The sequence below is a fragment of the Mercenaria mercenaria genome, chromosome 1 (genome assembly GCF_021730395.1).
Source record: "Mercenaria mercenaria strain notata chromosome 1, MADL_Memer_1, whole genome shotgun sequence".
In the NCBI taxonomy this organism is placed as follows: Eukaryota; Metazoa; Mollusca; class Bivalvia; order Venerida; family Veneridae; genus Mercenaria; species Mercenaria mercenaria.
The window spans coordinates 31,537,512-31,557,977 of NC_069361.1; the positions used below are offsets into that span (position 1 = coordinate 31,537,512).

Consider the following 20,466-nt stretch of genomic DNA (forward strand, 5'->3'; position numbering starts at 1 on the left):
TGAAGATCAGTTGACAAATACAGCCTCAATCGCATACACAAGCTAAATGTTGACAGACGACAGATGACAGACAGACGACAGACAGACGCTGGACATCGAGCGATCACAAAAATACAGCCTCTATCGCACACACAAGGTTTTTCTTTGATTTGACCTAGTGACAAAGTTTTTTACCATGGATGACCAATTTTGGAACTCGGCCTAGGTTATCATTCTGACAAAATTTTATGAAGATAAGTTGAAAAATACAGTCTCTATAGCATACACAAGGTCTTTCTTTCTTTCATTTGACCCCAGATGACCCATTTTCGAACTCGGCCTAGTCTTCCTTAAGGTAATCATTCTGACCAAAATTCATGAAGATCAATGAAAAATACAGCCTCAACCGCATACATAAGGTTTTTCTTATATTTGACCTGGATTTCATCAAGGCAATCATTCTGACCACAATTCGTGAAGATTATTGAAACAAGGGGCCAAGATGGCCCTAGGTCGCTCACACTAAGAAACACTCCAATAACAGTAAAACATGTTTGACCTAGTGATTTCATGAAACAAAGTTTCTGACAAATTTCATTAAGATTGGGACCATAAAATTGGTCTCTTGCGATAAAACAAGATTTTCTTAGATATGACCTAGTTTTTGACCCTAGATGACCCATGTTCAAATCGACCTAGATTTTATCAAGGCAATCATCTGACCAAAATTCATGAAGATCAACTGAAAAATACAGCCTCTATCACATACAGAAGTTTTTCTTTGATTTGACCAAGTGACCTGGTTTTGACCTCAGATGACCCATATCAAATTCGACCTAGATTTCATTAAGGCAATCAACCTGACCAAATTCATAAAAATCAATTGAAAAAAAAGCTCTAATCGCATACACAAGATTTTCTTTAATTCAACTAGTGACCATAGTTTTTGACCTCATATAACCCAATTCAAAATCGACGTGATTTCATCAGGCAATCACTCTAACCAAATTTCATGAAGATCAATTGAAAAATACATCCTCTATTGCATACACAAGTTTTTCTTTGATTTGACCTAGTGACCTAGTTTTTGACCCCAGATGACCCATTTCGAACTCGGCCTAGATTTTATCAAGGCAATCATTCTGGCTAAATTTCATGAAGATCAGTTGAAAAATACGCCTCTATGCATACACAAGGTTTTTCTTTGATTTGACCTATGACCTATTTTGACCCAAATGACCCATTTTCGAATTTGGTCTAAATTTCATCAAGGTAATCATTCTGACCAAAATTCATGAAGATCAATTGAAAAATGCAGCCTCTATCACATACACAAGGTTTTTACGTGATATGACCTAGTGACCTAGTTTTTGACCCCAGATGACCCATTTTCGAACTCGGCCTAGAATTCATCAAGGTAATCATTCTGACCAAAATTCATGAAGATCAATTGAAAAATACCGCCTTTATCGCATACACAAGGTTTTTCTTTGATTTGACCTAGTGACCTAGTTTTTGACCCTAGATGACCCATTTTCGAACTCTGCCTAGATTTCATCAAGGCAATCATTCTGACCAAAATTCATGAAGATCAATTGAAAAATACAGCCTCTATCGCATACACAATGTTTTTCTTTGATTTGACCTAGTGACCTAGTTTTTGACCCAAGATGACCCATTTTCGAACTCGGCCTAGATTTATCAAGGTTATCATTCTGACCAAACTCATGAAGAAATTGAAAAATACAGCCTCTAAGGCATACACAAGGTTTTTCTTTTGATTTGACGTAGTGACCTAGTTTTTGACCCCAGATGACCCACTTTCGAACTCGGCTTAGATTTCATCAAGATTATCATTCTGACCAATATTCATGAAGATTAATTGAAAAATACCCCTCTATTGCATACACAAGGTTTTTCTTTGATTTGACCTAGTGACCTAGTTTTTGACCCGAGATGACCCATTTTCGAACTCGGCCTAGATTTCATCAAGGTTATCATTCTGACCAATATCATGAAGTTTAAAATGAAAATACAGCCTCTATCGCATACACAAGGTTTTTCTTTGATTTGACCTAGTGACCTAGTTTTTGACCCTAGATGACCCATTTTCGAACTCGGTTTAGATTTCATCAAGATATCATTCTGACCAATATTCATGAAGATTATTTGAAAATACCGCCTCATCGCATACACAAGTTTTTCTTTGATTTGACCTAGTGACCTAGTTTTTGACCCAAGATGACCCATTTCGAACTCGGCCTAGATTTCATCAAAGTTTTCATTCTGACCAATATTCATGAAGTTTAAAATTTGAAAAATACAGCCTCTATCGCATACACAAGGTTTTTCTTTGATTTGACCTAGTGACCTAGTTTTTGACCCAGATGACCCATTTTCGAACTCGCCTAGATTTCATCAAGATTATCATTCTGACCAATATTCATGAAGATTAATTGAAAAATACAGCCTCTATCGCATACACAAGCTAAATGTTGACAGACGACAGACGACAGACGACGGACGACAGACGCCGGACATCGAGCGATCAGAAAAACTCACCTGAGCATTGCTCAGGTGAGCTAAAAATACAGCCTCTATTGCATACACAAAGTTTTTCTTTGATTTGACCTAGTGACCTAGTTTTTGACCCCAGATGACCCATATTTAAACTTGGCCTAGATTTCATCAAGGTCATCATTCTGATCAAAATTCATGAAGATCAATGAAAAATACAGCCTCTTCCGCATACATAAGGTTTTTCTTCTATTTGACCTAGTGACCTAGTTTTTGACCCCAATGACCCATTTTCGAATCGGCCTAGATTTCATCAAAGTAATCATTCTGACAAAATTTCATGAAGATCAGTTGAAAAATACAGCCTCTATCGTATACACAAGCTAAATGCTGACAGACGACAGACATCTACACGGCCTGTAAACACTGGCTCGTCCTCTTTAAGGAGATGAGTTGAAAAAAGAGCCAATGATACTTCCGAGGAGGCGCTAATGAGCGGAACTTTATGCAGAATGTAAACAAAGAAGAAGGGTGAGTTTACATTCTGCATAAAGTTCCTGTCATTAGCGCCTCCTCGGAAGTATCATTGGCTCTTTTTTCAACTCATCTCCTTAAAGAGGCCATTTTGCAAGGTAAATGCATTCCTTGACGTGAGAGTCGGAGCCACTGACCAGTTCATTTCCTGGGTGATGAACACTCGTATAAAGCGTTTTCGTTCTCGCAATGTAATATCTATTCCGTTTTAATGTTTACAATTTGATGCTTGAAATTGTATTATACTACCCAAATGCGCATAATCACCTAAAATAACAAGAGCTGTCCATAAGACAGCCCACTCGACTTTTCTCAGTACTTGACTCTGAATTAGAGCTTTGCCAGTAAAACTTTATAAAACTTAAAACTCTAAGTTAAAAAGGGGCATAACTCTGTCAAAATTCAATCAGAGTTATAGAGATTGTTTCTCCTGGTGTAGACTTTGATAGTAAATAACTGTTTTAAGTTTCAAGTCAATAGCTTTGATAGTAACAGAGATATTTGACTTTATAAAAAAAAATAACCAACGGCGACGCCGACTCCGACTCCGACGCCGACACCGGTGCGAGTGAAATAGCTCTACTTTTTCTTCGAAAAATCGAACTAAAATATATGTGTATGTATCAACGCAACGGCTACAAAGTTTAATGTTAAATGGTCAATTTTATTTTAAATGTTTGAAAGGAATCGCAAAGAAAGGATGCTCAGTTCTGTATTATATTATTACTTTTGTTCTTTCCAGATGGGTCTGTTTAAAGGCAAACGTAGGGTAGGGTTATCATTGACAACCAAAAAGAATGATGTAACATACAAATTTAAAAGAAAAGAAAATAAAACACAGCAAAATACATCAAATTTAGACGAACAGATTAGAAATGTAACCACGAGCACCCCAAATAAAAGGAAGCGCAAGAGAGCGGCTGTCACCAGCAATAAAGTGAGCACATTCAGATCTCATTTGCACAAAAAATGTATTATCACCAATCGTTCGCTTATACAATACACACCATGACCGAAAATGGTAATACTTCTTGCGGAAATGATGGCGATTTATTCTACAGACCATTAATCAGCTTAGTATGTGTGTAAATTAAACAAAACAGTTGTGCTATTTGACATTTGGTTTTATACTTGCTACTAAGTAAAATGTTTGATTAAACTTTGAACAGCTATTTCTGGGTACATACATGGCGCTAAATACAACGTCCACGTGACGTAAACACAATATCGTTTTGACGATTTAAGCATTGCTAGTCATGTTAGAATGTACACTTTATTTATAAAACTCCCTCGATATTTTTGCTAATTTGTTGGGGTTTTTTATCTTTTCAATATTTTTATGTCTTTTCTAATTCATTTAGAAACAAATTTTTTAAGAGTTATTTGAAAGTATAAATAAAATCGAGAAAGGCAGTGATACTATATACATGTAATGTAAATATAAGAAATGGTTTTTTTTTTTTTCGATATTCCGCAGAATAGAATCGGCAAATCAATGAATCGCGCTAGCTGGAAATTAAGTATCAACATACTTGTTTCCTTACAAACGTTATTTAAGTAAAATTAGAAAACTGTATTTATAATTCTGTAACTGTAAGCTCAGTAACGGTCAATACCCATTCTTACTACGTAGCATTAATTAAAAACAAATCTGACATCAAATATTGCCTCAATAGATGGCACTCTCCCAGTACTAAATAATAACTAATTAATATGACTTTGACTGCAGAACGACGACTGACAAACGGACAAGGATAAGACAAAAGCTATATGATACATGCGGTTCGACAGGGGAATAAATATCTAACGTTTTCAGTTTCTTTGTTATCGTTAGAACATCTGGGAGAGGTATTTTGAGTGTTAGCATTTTCATATACGTATATGTAATCGAATTAAGCAATTTACAAGTAAACAATTATATTTATTTAGCATTTGTAAGTACCTAGTGAAGCACATATTGCAATTGAATTTCAAGACTACCACAAAGTTAACACTAACTATTAAAAAATCCAAAATGCGTTGGACATGAAAACCGTTGTGCATTAGGAAATGTCCCTTTCACAGAAAATATCATAATTATACAACTTATAACGCCATGATAGCCCATCATTAGACAAGTGCAGAAGAAAAGAGAAGTGCAAATATCTCGTAGTACATTCTAAGGAAATGAATAGGATGTTGTTAAAACATCATCCATCAAGTGTTTATCACAATCCAAGGAAATCATGATAAAGCTCTGGTATGTGAGAATTGATGACACATTAAAAAAATCTCAATTTCAAAGTGCTTTGGCTCCCACTCCGGTTCTTAGCGCCTCCTCTGCGGCGGTGGCTCCTCCACATGGTGATAAATTCACATGTACGGGATAAACACGCTAGTAAACCACATAAGTCATGCAGTAGTAAGATATGCTTTTCAGCAAGGTTGATGCAGGGACTATAAAATCTTAAATTTGTGTAAATTAGGGTGAAATATATGGGAAAATATCTACTTTTGGTTTGGACTTACTGTATTTTCCAACTTTCAAAAGTTCTCACGTCAAGGAATGCATTTACCTTGCAAAATGGCCTGCATATATAAAAAGTATAATTATTTCTGAGTGGAACTACATTTGCTATTTTTTGAAATAGGGCCTTACATTTATCTGAGAAAGGAAACAATCAACTCACCCTTCTTCTTTGTTTACATTCTGCATAAAGTTCCGCTCATTAGCGCCTCCTCGGAAGTATCATTGGCTCTTTTTTCAACTCATCTCCTTAAAGAGGACGAGCCAGTGTTTACAGGCCGTGAATAAGGGAAATAGAGGTGCAATTTTCATTAAAAATTACTAATGCCCTTTTACAGCTGGGTGAACTAGGGCATGTAATATGTATATCTCCCTTGTCTCTTTCAGTGACAATGACATTCCGTGGAACAACTTGGTGACGCTCACTAGTGACAACTGCAACACAATGATTGGGAAAAACAACTCGGTGCTCAGTCGTGTGTGTGAGAAAAATCCCCATGTGGATGTGTTTGCCATATGGCCAACCTGTGTGCTTCTGCTGGTGTTAAAGCCCTCCCCATCAGTGTTGATGAGTTGCTGACTGACATATACTTCCATTTTGATCAGAGGTTTGTGAAACTGATAATTCAATGAAAATCTTCTGAAGGGTATAATGAATTTAAAAATACATTTACAGTCACATATAAGATATTTGCTTTATGTACTGAATTATTTAAGACATTGTCTTGTAGTTAGTTTTCTTGAAAAAAAAAACATTAATGAAGATAAACTAATTTAAGCAAATCATTTTCAGTACAAAGAGGAAGGAATTGTACAAGGAGTTCCTCGAGTTTACAGAGGTTGACCCAAATAAGCTGCGCAAGCATGTCAGTACCCGCTGGCTCAGTCTACAGAAGTGCATTAACAGGACACTTGACCACTACCCTGCACTACAGAGCTATTTCCAGTCCCATAACGATGTTGAAAGGCAAGGGCGTATCAGGCGTGTTGCTCAACTCCTTTCAGACCCTACAACTATCTTGTATCTGAGATTTTTAAGCTTCATTCTTGAGGCATTGAATGAATTCAACACAACATTCCAGGTATTGTAATAGATGATATAATAAAACTAAAATACAAAACAAAGTGACAGAAAAAATGTCTTTTTAAATTCTGACTTGTAATCAAAATTTAATGTGTTCAAGATTGTTTTTTTTTAAAGCCACAACCATATCATACTTAATTCATTAACTAATATCAAGTAAAACTAACAAATGATGTGTCCTGTTCAAAAGCTGATGATTCACGTACTGGGTACATGGCTACAGAGGTCCAGCACATATTGCGGAAAATCTTGAAGAGGTTTGTCAGGTCACAGGTTATCAGGGAGGCTAATGATGTAAGATCCATCGCCTATGACGATATATCAAACCAGCTTCCTGACCACATAATTGCTGTCGGCCAGACCACTAGGTGCTACATCAGGGAACACGAAGATGACCTGACTTGACGATCAACTGGACAAGTTCTTCAGGTATGTAAATGTAAGGTTGGCATAAATTCTCATCTTAGAATGACTTCATTTTAAAAGTGTAAGAGAATATCATTATGTTTTACACATAAATAATGTTGATACTTTCAAACATACTGCTGATATTTCAGGTCAGTTCGGGCCTTCTATCAAGCATCAGTGAAAAAGATGCTGAAGCACTTCCCCTTTGATGACCCAGTCCTCCAGGACTCCAGTTTCCTGGTTCCTACCAGCTGGGAAGAGATCAAACAAGATGCAGGTATTAACCTATCCCTTGCTAAATTTCTAAAATGGACTGCTCCATCTGACTGGATAGCTAACAGTGGAGATCATGATCAGACTGCACAGATGTATGAAAAAGGAAATAAATGTCATTGCTAGATTTTAACTGGTTGGAATCACCTTTATGCAATATAACCATTATTCAGACATTTACTTGATATTCTCTCTTTTGTATTTACAGTTGTGAGACATGGAAGAAGATTCAACTTGAGGAGGAGTATGGGGACCTCCAGGTGCTCACACCCAACGTACTTCCAGAGTATGATGAGCACACCAAACTGGACGAGTACTGGGGAAAACTGGCATCCATGAGGAACAAAATAACAGGAAAGTCCAGATTTCCAACACTGACCAGATTGGCCTGTGCTTTACTGACAATACCTAACACCAATGCTGACTGTGAACGGACATTTAGCTGTGTAAGAAAAGTTCAGACTGAGTTGAGGACTGATCTAGACAGTTCAACAATCACTGCTCTGTTGTCCTGTAAGATAAACAGGGACAGGAAATGTTATGACTTAAATATAAGTGATGACCTGAGAGTTCAAAGAAAGCAACTCACAAATATAACAAAGAACTGTGTAAATAATTAGAAGAATGAAAAACTCAAAAGTGTTAATGTAGACATCATTATTTTATATTAGAAAACTAAAACTTTTCATGTATCATAAAATACAATTAAACAAAAAGATCATGTGTTTTCAATATAGAGTGTGTTAAAGCAAGACAAAGGAGGGTGGACCTGAAATTCATATAAATGGTCTCAGAAAGCACCAGAATGCATATTTTCATGTATATTTATCAGCGGGAGGAGGAAACCCCCTCTGTATAATGTGACCAATCTTTGTAGTCTTTGTAGAGGGTTACATAAGGACCATTTGTGTGAAAATATTTTAAATATTAGATCAGTTTAGGAGTTTCTTTCTATTTTTAGCTCTGGCAGCCAGGCAGCCCCTATGTGCAACCAAATTGAACCGTTCAAACAACTTTGGTAGAGGGCCATACAAGGAACATCATGGCCAAGTTTCATCAAAATCCATTCACTGGTTTTGGAGGAGATGTCGTTTAAACACAAATGTTGACAACGGATGACTTGACAGATTCACACACGCACGACAGATGCCAGACATAGCGTGATCACAATACCTCACCATGAGCACTCTGTGCTCAGGTGAGCTAAAAAAAATTTGCATTTAAATCATCACCATTGTATTGGAAATGTGTGAACTTAGAAAATGAGTGGTCAAATCAAATGTTTTATCCTGAAACAAAAGTTATTGCCATTTTTCACTTTTACAGCACTTCAGCCAGAAATTTTGAAGCAATTTTTTTCCAAATTTTTCATTGAAATTGTTATCATTGTATTGGAAATGTTCTAACTAAGAAAATAAATGGTAATATCAAAAAATTGTATCTAGAAACAAGAAAGTTATTGCAATTTTTCAATTTTCCACAAACTGAATTACACTTGCAAACATTATTTTATATGACATGAAGTCTGCAAGCTGTTGCTTTTTCCAATGACTTTTTCTCCAATTTTCTGAGCAGGTAGGATAAATAGAATATTAGATTACTGTCTGAAACAAGAGATCACAGAGTGATCTTGGCACCCACCATTGAGCCATTTTTGATTGTTCCAAATTTCAAGACTAGCTCAAGGTCAAATTTCATTTCAGTACACATCACTGTGCATGTGGTCCATGCATGTGATCCAAATTTGAAAGCTGTAGCTTGAGAAATGTGAAAGTAGGTCACAAGATCAATTTCAAGGTCAAAGTTCATTTCGGTATACTAAACTATGCATGTGCTTCAAATCTAGAGGCTGCAGCTTGAGAAATGTGAAATTAGGTACTAGATAAAAATTAATGTCGAATTTCAATTCAGAACACAAAAATATACATTTGGTCCAAATTTGAAGCCTGTAGCTTGAGAAATGTGAAAGTAGGTCTGTAGGTCAATCTTAAGATCAAAGTTCATTTTGGTACACAAAACTATGCATGTTGTCCAAATTTGAAGCCTGTACCTTCAAAAATGTGAAAGTAGGTCACTAGGTCAATGTCAAGGTCAAAGTTTTTTTCGGTACACAAAACTATGCATGTGGTCCAAATTTGAAGGCTTGTAGCTTGAGAAATGTGAAAGTAGGTCACTAGGTCAAAATCAAGGTCAAATTTCATTTCGGAACACAAAACTATGCATGTGGTCCAAATTTGAAGGCTGTAGCTTGAGAAATGTGAAAGTAGGTCACTAGGTCAAAATCAAGGTCAAATTTCATTTCGGAACACACACTATGCATGTGGTCCAAATTTGAAGCCTGTACCTTCAAAAATGTGAAAGTAGGTCACTAGGTCAATATCAAGCTCAAAGTATTGTTTTTTTTTTCGGTACATAAAACTATGCATGTGGTCCAAATTTGAAGGCTGTAGCTTAAGAAATGTGAAAGTAGGTCACTGGGTCAATGTCAATGTCAAAGTTTTTTTTCGGTACACAAAACTATGTATGTGGTCCAAATTTGAAGGCTTGTAGCTTGAGAAATGTGAAAGTAGGTCACTAGGTCAAAATCAAGGTCAAATTTCATTTCGGAAGACAAAACTATGCATGTGATCCGAATTTGAAGCCTGTACCTTCAAAAATGTGAAAGTGGGTCACTAGGTCAATGTCAAGGTCAAAGTTTTTTCCGGTGCACAAAACTATGCATGTGGTCCAAATTTGAAGGCTGTAGCTACAGAAATGTGAAAGTAGGTCACAAAGTCAAAAGCAAAGTCAACTCATGTCAATGTTCATCTTGCCACTCAAAACTATACATGTGGTCCAAATTTGAATGTTGTAGTTTATGGACAAGAAGATTTTAAAAGCTTGTCCCTAAATAAGTCTATATGAACCATGTGACCCCCGGGACGGGGCCGTATTTGACCCTAGGGGGATAATTTGAACAAACTTGATAGAGAACCATGAGATGATGCTACATAACAAATATCAAAGCCCCAGGCTTTGTGGTTTGGACAAGAAGATTTTCGAAGTTTTTCCCTATATAAGTCTATGTAAACCATATGGCCCCAGGGCGGGGCCATATCTGGCCCTAGGGGGATAATTTGAACAACCTTAGTAGAAGACTACTAGATGATGTCACATACAAAATATCAAAGCCCTAGGTCCTGTGGTTTTGGACAAGAGGTTTTTCAAAGTTTTTCCCTATATAAGTGTATATAAACCATGTGACCCCCAGGGCGGGGCTATATTTCATCCTAGGGGGATAATTTGAACAATCTTAGTAGAAGACCACTAGGTGATGTCACAAGCAAAATATCAAAGCCCTAGGCCCTGTGGTTTTGGACAAGAGGTTTTTCAAAGTTCTTCCCTATACAAGTCTATATAAAACATGTGACCCCAGGGCGGGGCCATATTTGACCCCAGGGATATAATTTGAATCATCTTGGTAGAGGACCACTAGATGATGCTTCATACCAAATATGAAAGCCCTAGGCCCTGTGATTTTGGACAAGAAGATTTTCAAAAATTTTCCCTATATAAATCTATGTAAATTATAAAACAAGAGGACCATGATGGTCCTGAATCGCTCACCTCTTCCCACATGACCTAGTTTTGAGTATGACGTCGTTTTTTCTATTATTTGACATAGTGACCTAGTTTTTGAGCTCATATGACCCAGTTTTGAACTTGACCTAGATATTATCAAGATAAAAATTCTGACCAATTTTCATGAAGATCCATTGAAAAATTTGGTCTCTAGAGAGGTCGTAAGGTTTTTCTATTATTTGACCTATTGACCTAGTTTTCGAAGGTACGTGACCCTGTTTTGAACTTTACCTAGATATCATCAAGGTGAACATTCTCACTAATTTTCATGAAGATCTCATGAAAAATATGGCCTCTAGAGAGGTCACAAGGTTTTTCTATTTTTATACCTACTGGCCTATTTTTGACCGCACGTGACCCAGTTTCGAAACTTGACCTAGATATCATCAAAATGAACATTCAGACCAACTTTCATACAGATCCCATGAAAAGTATGGCCTCTAAAACGGTCACAAGGTTTTTTCATTATTTGACCTACTGACCTAGTTTTTTAAGGCACGTGACCCAGTTTCAAACTTGACCTAGATATCATCAAGGTGAACATTCTGACCAATTTTCATGAAGATCTCATGAAATAGATGGCCTCTAGGGAGGTCACAAGGTTTTTCTATTTTTAGACCTACTGACCTAGTTTTTGACCGCACATGACCCTGTTTCGAACTTGACCTAGATATCATCAAGATGAACATTCAGACCAATTTTCATACAGATCCCATGAAAAATATGGCCTTTAGAGAGGTCACAAGGTTTTTCTATTATTTGACCTACTGACCTAGTTTTTGAAGGCACGTCTCCCACTTTCGAACTTGACCTAGATATGATCAAGATGAACATTCAGACCAACTTTCATACAGATCCCATAAAAAATATAGCCTCTAGAGAGGTCACAAGGTTTTTCTATGATTTGACCTACTGACCTAGTTTTTGATGGCACGTGACCCACTTTCAAACTTGACCTAGATATCATCAAGCTGAACATTCTGACCAATTTTCATGAAGATCTCATGAAATAGATGGCCTCTAGGGAGGTCACAAGGTTTTTCTATTTTTAGACCTACTGACCTAGTTTTTGACCGCACGTGACCCAGTTTCGAACTGGACCTAGATATCACCAAGACGAACATTCAGACCAACTTTCATACAGATCCCATGAAAAATATGGCCTTTAGAGAGGTCACAAGGTTTTTCTATTATTTGACCTACTGACCTAGTTTTTGATGGCACGTGACCGAGTTTCGAACTTGACCTAGATATCATCAAGGTGAACGTTCTGACCAATTTTCATGAAGATCTTGTGAAATATAAGGCCTCTAGAGAGGTCACAAGGTTTTTCTATTTTTAGACCTACTGACCTAGTTTTTGAAGGCACGTGACCCAGTTTCGATCTTGACCTAGATATCATCAAGGTGAACATTCTGACCAATTTTCATGAAGATCTTGTGAAATATATGGCCTCTAGAGAGGTCACAAGGTTTTTCTATTTTTAGACCTACTGACCTAGTTTTTGATGGCACCTGACCCAGTTTCGAACTTGACCTAGATATCATCAAGATGAACATTCTGACCAACTTTCATAAAGATCCCATGAAAAATGTGACCTCTAGAGTGGTCACAAGCAAAAGTTTACGGACGCACGGACGGACGGACGATGGACGACGGACACCACGCGATCACAAAAGCTCACCTTGTCACTTTGTGACAGGTGAGCTAAAAACTCTGACCAATTTTTATGAAGATCCATTGAAAAATATGGCCTCTAGAGAGGTCACAAGCTTTTTCTATTATTTGACCTAATGACCTAGTTTTTGAAGGCACGTGACCCACTTTTAAACTTGACCTAGATATCATCAAGCTGAACATTCTCACCAGTTTTCATGAAGATCCATTGAGCAATATGGCCTCTAGAGAGGTCACAAGGTTTTTCTATTTTTAGACCTACTGACCTAGTTTTTAACCCCACGTGACCCAGTTTCGAACTTGACCTAGATATCATCAAGGTGAACATTCTGACCAATATTCATGAAGATCTCATGAAAAATATGGCCTCTAGAGAGGTCACAAGGTTTTTCTATTTTTAGATCTACTGACCTAGTTTTTAACCCCTGGTGACCCAGTTTCGAACTTGAGCTAGATATCATCAAGGTAAACATTCTGACCAATTTTCCTGAAGATCCATTGAAAAATTTGGCCTCTAGAGAGGTCACAAGGTTTTTCTATTTTTAGACCTACTGACCTAGTTTTTGACCGCACGTGACCCAATTTCGAACTTGACCTAGATATCATCAAGGTGAACATTCTGACCAATTTTCATGAAGATCCATTGAGAAATATGGCCTCTAGAGAGGTCACAAGGTTTTTCTATTTTTAGACCTACTGACCTAGTTTTTGATCCAACATGACCCAGTATCGAACTTGACCTAGATATCATCAAGGTGAAAATTCTGACCAATATTCATGAAGATCTCATGAAAAATATGGCCTCTAGAGAGGTCACAAGGTTTTTCTATTTTTAGATCTACTGACCTAATTTTTTTCCCCACGTGACCCAGTTTCGAACTTGACCTAGATATCATCAAGGTGAACATTCTGACCAATTTTCATGAAGATCCATTGAGAAATATGGCCTCTAGAGAGGTCAAAAGGTTTTTCTAATTTTAGACTTAATGACCTAGTTTTTGAACCCACGTGACCCAGTTTCGAACTTGACCTAGATATCATCAAGGTGAACATTCTGACTAATTTTCATGAAGATCCATTGAGAAATATGGCCTCTAGAGAGGTCACAAGGTTTTTCTATTTTTAGACCTACTGACCTAGTTTTTGATCCAACATGACCCAGTATCGAACTTGACCTAGATATCATCAAGGTGAACATTCAGACCAATATTCATGAAGATCTCATGAAAAATATGGCCTCTAGAGAGGTCACAAGGTTTTTCTATTTTTAGATCTACTGACCTAGTTTTTTTCCCCACGTGACCCAGTTTCGAACTTGACCTAGATATCATCAAGGTGAACATTCTGACCAATTTTCATGAAGATCCATTGAGAAATATGGCCTCTAGAGAGGTCAAAAGGTTTTTCTAATTTTAGACTTAATGACCTAGTTTTTGAACCCACGTGACCCAGTTTCGAACTTGACCTAGATATCATCAAGGTGAACATTCTGACCAATATTCATGAAGATCTCATGAAAAATATGGCCTCTAGAGAGGTCACAAGGTTTTTCTATTTTTTGACCTACTGACCTAGTTTTTGACCCCACGTGACCCAGTTTCGAACTTGACCTAGATATCATCAAGGTGAACATTCTGACCAATTTTCATGAAGATCTTGTGAAATATATGGCCTCTAGAGAGGTCACAAGGTTTTTCTATTTTTAGACCTACTGACCTAGTTTTTGAAAGGCACGTGACCCAGTTCGAACTTGACCTAGATATCATCAAGGTGAACATTCTGACCAACTTTCATAAAGATCCCATGAAAAATGTGACCTCTAGAGTGGTCACAAGCAAAAGTTTACGGACGCACGCACGCACGGACTGACGGACGACGGACGCCGCGCGATCACAAAAGCTCACCTTGTCACTTTGTGACAGGTGAGCTAAAAAAACAAAGGACCATAACTCACTCAAAAATTGTTGAACCAGTCTGAATTTCAGGGGGACACAACTAGGCCACCAATACATCATTCTGACAAAGTTTGGTCAAAATCCCCCTAGTGGTTTCTGAGGAGATGCGATAATGAGAAATTGTTAACAGCGGACAGAATGACCACGGATGCAGAGTGATTTTAATAGCCCACCATCTGATGATGGTGGGCTAAAAATTTACAATTTAAATTTTTTTATTAGACTTGTCTATGAAAAAAACATAAAGCTCGGCTGAGCCTCACCTAATTTATTTTCTTCAACTTGCCTAATAAATTTAAATTTATCAGACAGTTACCTAATATTCTCTATATCATTGAGAAAAAGATAGGAAGGTGGCACAGCAACCATCCATGGTTTCTTAATGAAGATTATTAATTCACTTTATCCTGTTTAGTATTTTTACTACATTTCAATGCAGCTATAAATAGATAAGCCTTTTTATAACTCTCTTCACAGATATTGTACAATTTGTACACTTTACATGAATATTACGATAAGAATTGAAAAATATCTTGCATATAATTGCTCGACCAAGTAAGATTATCACTATTTTCTTACTAATAAATAATTTGTTATTGTGGAAAAAGAAGTCATTTAAATGATCAGAAATTGAAAATGACAAACAAAAAACAATTCTACACTGATAAATGTGTCTTCTCTATAAAGAGGAACACTATTGATCCAGAAATGAACACCATTTGACATGTACACTACTGTTCTCCATCTGGCATCTCACAAAAGATAATAAAAGAAATGATCTTTTGAAGTTTTATATCTACATAATGAACAGCAGCTTTGAGGGTTGATCAAAAAGTTATGTCACAAGAGCTATAAAAATGTGCATAATGTAGAAAACAACAGGAGTACATTGCTCAAGTTTGTGAGCAGACTGTCAATTTCAAAACTTTGAGTAATTCAAAGGTTATAACTCAAAAGTCTCAAAGGATTGAGTTGGTTATCAAACTTGCCAGAGATGTCATATCAATATATATGAGCCGTGCCATGGGAAAACCAACATAGTGGGTATGCGACCAGCAAGGATCCTGACCAGCCTGCGCATCCGAGCAGTCTGGTCAGGATCCATGCTGTTCGCTTTCAAAGCCTATTACAATTAGAGAAACCGTTAGCGAACAGCATGGATCCTGACCAGACTGCGCGGATGCGCAGGCTGGTCTGGATCCTTGCTGGTCGCATACCCACTATGTTGGTTTTCTCATGGCGCGGCTCATATATTATGACCAATTGTGGAGAACATCGGGTAAGTTCTATTAAGTTGGAGTGCAGACACTGTCAATTTTCACAATTTTGAGTAATTCAAAGGTATAACTCCAGAGAGACTCAAAGAGTCCAGTTGGTTATCAAGCTTGCCAGAGAGATCCTACCAATATATATATACATATGAACAAGTTTGGTGAACACTGGATAAGTTCTACTCAAGCTGGCGAGCGGACACTGTCAATTTTCACAATTTTAAGTAATTCAATGGCCACAATTCCAGAGTCTCTGAAGCAATTCAGCTGGTTACGAAACTAGGCTGTAAATAATCATGTCCACATGGTCACCAAATTTTGCTAGGTTCAACAGCAGACAACTTCAGAGTATGTGGCCCACCAATTGTGTATAAAAATTAATTCCCAAGTACCTAGACTTATTTGAAATGTTTTATGAAATCATTACAACAAGAGGACCATGATGGTCCTGAATCGCTCACCTATCCCCACATGACCCAGTGTTAAACTGAGTATGACGTCGTTATTTCTATTCTTTGACATAGTGACCTAGTTTTTGAGCACATGTGACCTAGATATCATCAAGATAAAAAATTCTGACCAATTTTCATGAAGATCCATTGAAAAATATGACCTCTAGAGGTCACAGTCAAGGTTTTTCCATTATTTGACCAAATGACCTAGTTTTTGAAGGCACGTGACCCACTTTTAAACTTCACCTAGATATCATCAAGGTGAACATTCTCACCAATTTTCATGAAGATCTCATGAAAAATATGGCCTGTAGAGAGGTCACAAGGTTTTTCTATTTTTCAACCTACTGACCTAGTTTTTGACCGCACATGACCCAGTTTCGAACTTGACCTAGATATCATCAAGCTGAACACTCTCACCAATTTTCATGAAGATCCACTGAGAAATATGGCCTCTAGAGAGGTCACAAGGTTTTTCTATTTTTAGACCTACTGACCTAGTTTTTGACCCCACGTGACCCAGTTTCGAATTTGACCTAAATATCATCCAGATGAACATTCTGATCAATTTTCATGAAGATCTCTTGAAAAATATGGCCTCTAGAGAGGTCACAAGGTTTTTCTATTTTTAGATCTACTGACCTAGTTATTGACCGCACTTGACCCAGTTTCAAACTCGACCTAGATATCATCAAGTTGAACATTCTGACCAATTTTCATAAAGATCCCATGAAAAATATGGCCTCTAGAGAGGTCACAAAGTTTTTCTATTTTCAGACCTACTGACCTAGTTTTTGACCGCACGTGACCCAGTTTCGAACTTGACCTAGATATCATCAAGGTGAACATTCTGACCAATTTTCATGAAGATCCATTGAGAAATATGGCCTCTAGAGAGGTCACAAGGTTTTTCTATTTTTTGACCTACTGACATAGTTTTTGACCCCACGTGACCCACTTTCGAACTTGACCTAGATATCATCAAGGTGAACATTCTGACCAATTTTCATGAAGATCCATTGAAAAATATGGCCTCTAAGACAGGTCACAAGGTTTTTATATTTTTAGACCTACTGACCTAGTTTTTGACCCCACGTGATCCAGTTTCAAACTTGACCTAGATACCATCAAGGTGAACATTCTGACCAATTTTCATGAAGATCTCATGAAAAATATGGCCTATAGAGAGGTCACAAGGTTTTTCTATTTTTAGACCTACTGACCTAGTTTTTGACCGCATGTGACCCAGTTTCAAACTTGACCTAGATATCATCAAGATGAACATTCTGACCAATCTTCATGAAGATCCATTGAGAAATACGGCCTCTAGAGAGGTCACAAGGTTTTTCTATTTTTGACCTACTGACCTAGTTTTTGACCCCACGTGACCCAGTTTCGAATCTGACCTAGACATCATCAAGGAGAACATTATGACCAATTTTCATACAGATCCATTGAGAAATATGGCCACTAGAGAGCTCACAAGGTTTTTCTATTTTTAGACCTACTGACTTAGTTTTTGACCCCACGTGACCCAGTTTCGAACTTGACCTAGATGTCATCAAGGTGAACATTCTGACCAATTTTCATGAGATCTCATGAAAAATATGGCCTCTAGAGAGGTCACAAGGTTTTTCTATTTTTAGACCTACTGACCTAGTTTTTGACCGCATGTGACCCAGTTTCGAACTTGACCTAGATATCATCAAGACGAACATTCTGACCAACTTTCATAAAGATCCCATGAAAAATGTGACCTCTAGAGTGGTCACAAGCAAAAGTTTACGCACGGACGACGGACGCCACACGCTCACAAAAGCTCACCTTGTCACTTTGTGACAGGTGAGCTAAAAATAAATTGCATAATTATTGAAATATCGCCATATATATATATGCAATCCATACACATAATCAGAAACTATGATCTTCCCATGCTTATACATGTTTTTTTGATGTCTTTTTAATATCTTTATGCAGTTACAAAATGTCCCCAGAAAACACTTTCACAAGAGACACTGTTCCTTCTTTATGTGAATATGAAGTGTTTTTTCATTTTTGAATATAATATCACATTTATTACACATCACAGCTGTCTCCATACTGTGAACTTTGACATGTTCCTTGAGCTGAACATTCCAAGCTGCGGCATATTTACACTGTGTACATTTGTACGGTTTCTCTCCTGTATGTGTTCGCATATGTGATTTCAGCTGGTATGGCTGAATACAAGTGAAAGAGCACTGGTCACAGCCATGGGGATGAATATCTGTAAAATAACAAGCATAAATGTTATGAACATGTATTGATCAATTAGCTAACAAGGGGAAAAATTGTGGAGAGGCACAGTGGTGCAGCGACAGAGGGACAAGTCTCCTGATCTGGAGGTTTTGGGCTTAAATCCCTGCAGACTTTGTCTACAGCTGCAAGCCTTTTAACATTTTTTCAAATATATACAAGGTATGGCTGCACAATAAATACCTGTTTTCTGGAAGAACCCAGCAACGGCCTGACATGAATCAGCAGTAGAGGACAAATGTCTCCAGAGATAAGTTATTATTTGTTCAGTCAGTCATCACCAGAAGATTGTTCCAGATATCAACCTGCAACCCCTGAATTAAGCCTTGTATTATACATATTGTGAGCTAAACCAGCAAACTACTCAAAATGTGAAGTAAGCAATAATTTTTATTCTCTCACAGGTTTTTATGTAAGATATACAAATTAAAGTCACTAATCCATCACATGTTTTTTAATGCTAGATTTTTTTTTTGCTCTCAAGAAAACAAAATTTATCTATAATTAACATTTTTCATGGTGTTAAAAATTCATTCTGTAACTTAAGTTAATGATGACTCACAACCAGAAATTAAGATCTTTGACCTAATGACACCAGAAGCAACATGAGTAATCTACTGATGATAGACAATAATGCTACAAATGCTAGAGTATTCTCCTTGCTGCTATTAACCAGAAAACATTTTTAGTCTCAATGTAACTAATTTTGACCATGACATTTAAACTATTAAGGGTTAACAAATTACCACATGAAATCACCCTATGAAGTGTGAGTACAGTGAAGTTATACTGTACTGCAAGACAGTCTCACATCATTGAAAGTAAATGAATTATCTGTATCAAGGTCACTGTGACCTTACATTTGACCTTCCTGACCGCCAAAACAATAGGAGTTATCTGTTGACCACAGGAAATCATCCTCTAAAGTTTGACAACTGTTTACAAAGTCACCTTGACCTTTGACTTACTGGTCTCGTCAAATATAAGTGTCATTTACTGAACACTACATCAACTTAATTAAGTTTGAGCACTGTTGGCCGAAGTTTTCGTTAGTTATAGAGCAGAAACTGTCTTCAGTCTCAATGTCACTGTGGCCTTGAAATCTGATCTATTAATTTCTAGAATAATAGTGGTCACATATTGACCACAGGCTATCATCCGTTTGACCGCAGTAAATCCAGGTGTTTCCAGTTCTTGATAGGAAAAGGTCTACTGAATGACAAGCTACCAATGACAGACAGGTGGACCAAATGACCACAGACCTACTGACACCAGCAAAACAATACTCCCTCTTCTTAAAAATATCTATCTATACTTACTCTCATGACTAAGGAGATGTGTTTTCAACCTTTTTGAACTTTTGGCAGAATAAGGACACTTATGACACTGGTACTTCCTAACGTTCTCGTGTTTATCATGGATATGTTTGTTCATACCGTTCAACACTACAAATGTCCCACATATCTGACACTGAACTTTTGAACTACAATTCTGTATGTGAGTCTGAAATTCTTCTTTACTCATTTTGAATTTACCTGAAATAACAAGAAATACATGTATGATGGCAAATGCCGGGTATTGAACCTATCAATGGATGAAACCTTAAGCAGGTGACTGGCAAACTTATCTTAACCATAATTAATATACAATATTGAGCATAGTTAATTTCAAAACTAGAAATGACCAATTTTTTTACTAAGTCAGGGGCCATAACTCCTACATGACTGAATGAATCTGGACACGAAACCCCAGGTGCACAACTACACATGCTGACCAACATTCCTGTAAAGTTTTGTGACTCTACGTCAAATACTTTTGGAGCTAGGCTCGACACAACACTAAAATGACCAATTTTTACAAAGTCAGGGGCCATAACTCCTACATGACTGAATGA

At 37.2% G+C, this 20,466-nt stretch overlaps 1 protein-coding gene across 2 annotated transcripts in view; it reads right to left on the minus strand.

The window, feature by feature from the left end:
• Positions 1-15,329: 15,329 nt before the first annotated feature.
• LOC128557043 (zinc finger protein 37-like) overlaps positions 15,330-20,466 on the minus strand; it is a 50,313-nt gene continuing 45,176 nt past the window's right edge. For both annotated transcript variants that reach the window (XM_053543565.1, XM_053543558.1), the window contains 2 exons: positions 19,892-20,107; positions 15,330-18,543 (listed from right to left, as the gene is read on the minus strand). In XM_053543565.1, the coding sequence (XP_053399540.1) occupies positions 18,281-18,543; positions 19,892-20,107 (479 nt within the window). In that variant the 3' untranslated portion in view covers positions 15,330-18,280. The remainder of the gene's footprint in view (positions 18,544-19,891; positions 20,108-20,466) is intronic.